At 37.5% G+C, this 3,809-nt stretch overlaps 1 protein-coding gene across 1 annotated transcript; it reads right to left on the reverse strand.

The window, feature by feature from the left end:
• Positions 1-582: 582 nt before the first annotated feature.
• LOC121248697 (receptor-like protein kinase FERONIA) lies at positions 583-1,937 on the reverse strand. The gene is made up of 2 exons (XM_041147236.1): positions 1,296-1,937; positions 583-1,146 (listed from the first exon to the last, which is right to left on the reverse strand). The coding sequence occupies exons 1-2, from the start codon at positions 1,935-1,937 to the stop codon at positions 583-585; spliced, it is 1,206 nt and encodes a 401-aa protein (XP_041003170.1).
• Between the last annotated feature and the right edge of the window lie 1,872 nt (positions 1,938-3,809).

Here is a 3,809-nt window from a genome sequence, read left to right on the forward strand (position 1 = left end):
TATAGATGGAGCTATTTTTAGTTCCTTAAATATTTATGGTGTGGGTGTTGTGTTATGGGATGACAAGGGATGTATGGTTATGGCAATGTCTAGAAGTGAGTTGGGTATTCATGAGGTAGTGGATACAGAAACGCTTGCTGCTATAAGGGGTTTGCAGATGATTTCTCATATGAGTCTCTTACTTGATTATAAAAAGGGACTCCCTTACTGTTATGAAGGCTATATGCTCAAGGGGGGAGGATCTGAACAAGTGCAGTGTCCTAATTAATGAGGTGAAGAGGGTGCTGTCCAGTTTTAGTTCTTTTGAGGTCTCGCATGTTGGTAGGTTGCACACCTTCTAGCTCGACAAGCACAGTTTGTGGATAATACTTTACAGTGGTGGAATGAACCTCCAGATTTTATTCGAAGTAGTCTTGCGATGGAGGTAGAGGGTGCTTACTGATAGATGCAGATGTTGTTTTAGTTGGTTGTAAAATGTCACCATGTTGGTGTATTATGTATTTGAACTCTATCCATGAATGCAGAAGCTTTTATTCTCAAAAAAAAAAAAAAAAAAACCCAAACCGTTACAAAATCTGCTACTTAACATGAGAGAACAATAAATCCCGCGACACCATCAGCGGCGACAGAAATTATTTTTGTTCTATTCCCTTTCGAGTTCTTCGACTGTCCTGGTGGCGCAATAGTTGGAGGGTCCGGCGGAAGTGGATCGGGGTTGCCGTTGAAGTCGCTGATTTTAAAGATTTCAACACCGTTCAAGATTGCATCCACGTATGAAGTCTTCCACTGTTGCGGTTCGGCTCCAATTGCGACATTGAGATTCACTTTCTTCTCTGTTCCATCACCCAGCATTGAAACGGGATAGTCTTTATACACCGGCACACCATTTCCACCACTCCACGAAATCACGTCGGCTTCTTTCTCTACAGTGTGATTTGCTATGAAAATACGGAATGTTCTGTCCCCAGGATAAATAATTTCGGGTTGAAACTCGCAGAAGTGCAGCCTAATGAGGTAATGAAACCCAGAATCTACGGGGAATTCCCAGGTGAGATTGTAGCTCAGGTTGACAGTTGAGTCATTCCCCAGAGTTCGGGCAGTCCGATAGACACCTTGTGGAGCAGTGTACCGGGGTTTGGCGGTGTTCTTCAGTTTGATAGTGTCGTTGGATGGTATGAATAATATTATAATAATCTATATTCTTTTAAGTAACTATAGTCTTCTTGCCATCCCCGGAACATTCCGGTGTCATCAGCGGGTGAGATGGTGCGCCCTCCAACGTTTAATCTGTATACCATCTCGAGATAAGTGCTGTTATCGACGCGGGACCAGTTCTGCAGGCCGATAAAATCAAACCCTTGATCGTCAACCGGAGTGAAATAGAGATTATTAGGCATCGACAAGATTTCAATCCCGTTGATAAAAGCATAGGAATTAGAAACGCTCAGAGATGGAGTGAAGGTTATGTTCAACCTCTGACCTTCCTCGATGTTAACACAGTATTCTCTGGATATGGTATCTTTAGAATCCGCATCTGCGTTAAGTGAAGCGTTGAAGTTGCGAAGAACGGTAAAATCACCAACTTTGACAGAGAAGAGGGCGTTAGCGCGGTTGAAGTTAGAGTAGGAAGCGGGGTGAAAGTGTAGTCGAACGAATTTTTGGCCCGCAGTGACGGGGAATACATAGGTGAACGGGGCTAGAGATAACCGTGCATCGGTAAAAGGTACTCGGGGGACAGTCCGCGCTTGTTTAACTGCGCTAGTGGTAAGAGATGACTGGCTTTGTGATTGTTCGTGAATGAGAAATTTTGAATTCACGTCTCCAATCCAGATCCGAGCTTTTGATGCTGTAGAATTGTCGGAGGAGCCACAGTTGAGGAGAATGTGTTCGACCGGCGTGTAAGTATACGGGGAGTCACCGGCGACGGTGGTGGTCATGTGGTGCAGCAAGATGACAAGGAAGAGAGGGGCAAAACGTGGTAGTAGTGAGGTCCTCATTGTGGCAGTGAGAAGACGCAGAGAAGAAGTATTTGGTAAAGTTTAGAATCTGCTCTAAAACAGAAATCGAGCGAGGAAGGTGGTGGGGAGTTGCCTTTGGGCCATGGAACAATCGGAGAAGTCTTCTGTAGTGGTCAAAATATTTTTTTATAATGTACAAGCAATCAGATAGCCGGACAAAAGAGCGAAGTTATTTTCACGGGGCATAAAGTCCGAGAGATGTACTGCTGACTCCCCCAAGTCTCTTTCCTATTTCCGTTTTTTCAAAAAAAGAAAGGAAAGAAATGAATAGACTCAGAGCTGATGTTAATACGAGGACTTGATTGGTTATATAAAATTAAATTTTTTTATTTTTTTATATAATTATTATAATTTTTTTAAATTTACACATAAATATAAAAAATAATTTAATATTTTAAAATTTTAAAATAAAAATAATATTAAAGATTATATTATAATAATATTTTATTTAACTTTCATCAAAATATTTCATCTCATCTAAATTGTATAATTAAACGAGACAAATTGCAGTGCTCGACTGTAACAGTAAAAAATTTCAGCATCCCCTTTTAAAGTCTCTGAATTTCTGCTCCAAAACATTTCATTTTCCTTTCATATTCAATTCATTGACAAACCTGTGGCAACAAAATAATGAAACACAAAACTTGAACTTATCTTCATATGACTTTGAATTTGATCGTGTCATATTATGTGGAGATGAGACGTGTTGATATAGTACAAGGAGCAGCACGCTAATTAATTGATAAGGGTAAAAATTACAAAGTGATGCTGAAGCTGAAGGTAATGAAAGCAGACGGCCAGACGGCCATGAGCCATGTAATAGGGGTCGACGCTGTTTTGAATATTCAGCTTTAGCTGGCTGCTATCTAGCTACAAATCTGAGCCCACTTGTAAACGCGCGAATGCTGAATATTCAAAACAGCGTCGACTTGTAAACGTGACGTTCACGTCATGTGAAGTCCACAAATACAGACATTCATTGGATTTCAGCATCACTTACATCTTTCCCTGTAATGGCAATTGCCTCTTTACATACGTCAGTGCACTATCACTTATTTTATCAATTTTACAAAAATAAAAACCGCACTCGATCCATTACATTATTTTTAAATGAAAATTTTAAAACTCTAAAATAAGAACCTAAACTCTTAGAAACTTTAATGCTAAATATTTTTATGAGTGAAATATGTTTAAGAGTTTGCCGGAGTTCGATGGCCGACACGTGTCAACATTACTTTACGGTTTTTTTAAAGAAAAAAATTATAAAAGTTGATTGTGTACATGTGGGTGAGTATATTATAGTTACGATGAAGAAAAATAATATGGTAGCTTCAAACGTTGGCATTAGTTTAATCAAAGTTAAGAGTTTGAATTGTAATCTCAATTCATCTCATTATTATTTATAAATTTTAACTCATAAATCTCAGTACTATTTACAAATCATTTTAACTCATTTCTAAATACAAAACAGTGTTTGAATTAATCATCTCACTATTCATCTCACTACTATTTACATTGGATTAGTACATATTTTTTCTTAAATTCAAAACCTATAAACTCATAACTCGAGATTGGATTAACCAAAATAAAAATATAATATTATTTTTTTACTAATAATTTTATTTTTCATATTTTGTAACTACACTAACCATATGTTAATTAATAATTTAATTTTTACTTAAGTTATTATTTCCCAACTATATTTTTCCTCAACCTATTTCTCAACTATTAGTTGGGTCTGATTTTTAGAATAAAATATCAAAGTAGTTAGGTCTTATTTTTTAGAATAAA

Source organism: Juglans microcarpa x Juglans regia, chromosome 2D (assembly GCF_004785595.1).
Source record: "Juglans microcarpa x Juglans regia isolate MS1-56 chromosome 2D, Jm3101_v1.0, whole genome shotgun sequence".
Classification (NCBI taxonomy): Eukaryota; Viridiplantae; Streptophyta; class Magnoliopsida; order Fagales; family Juglandaceae; genus Juglans; species Juglans microcarpa x Juglans regia.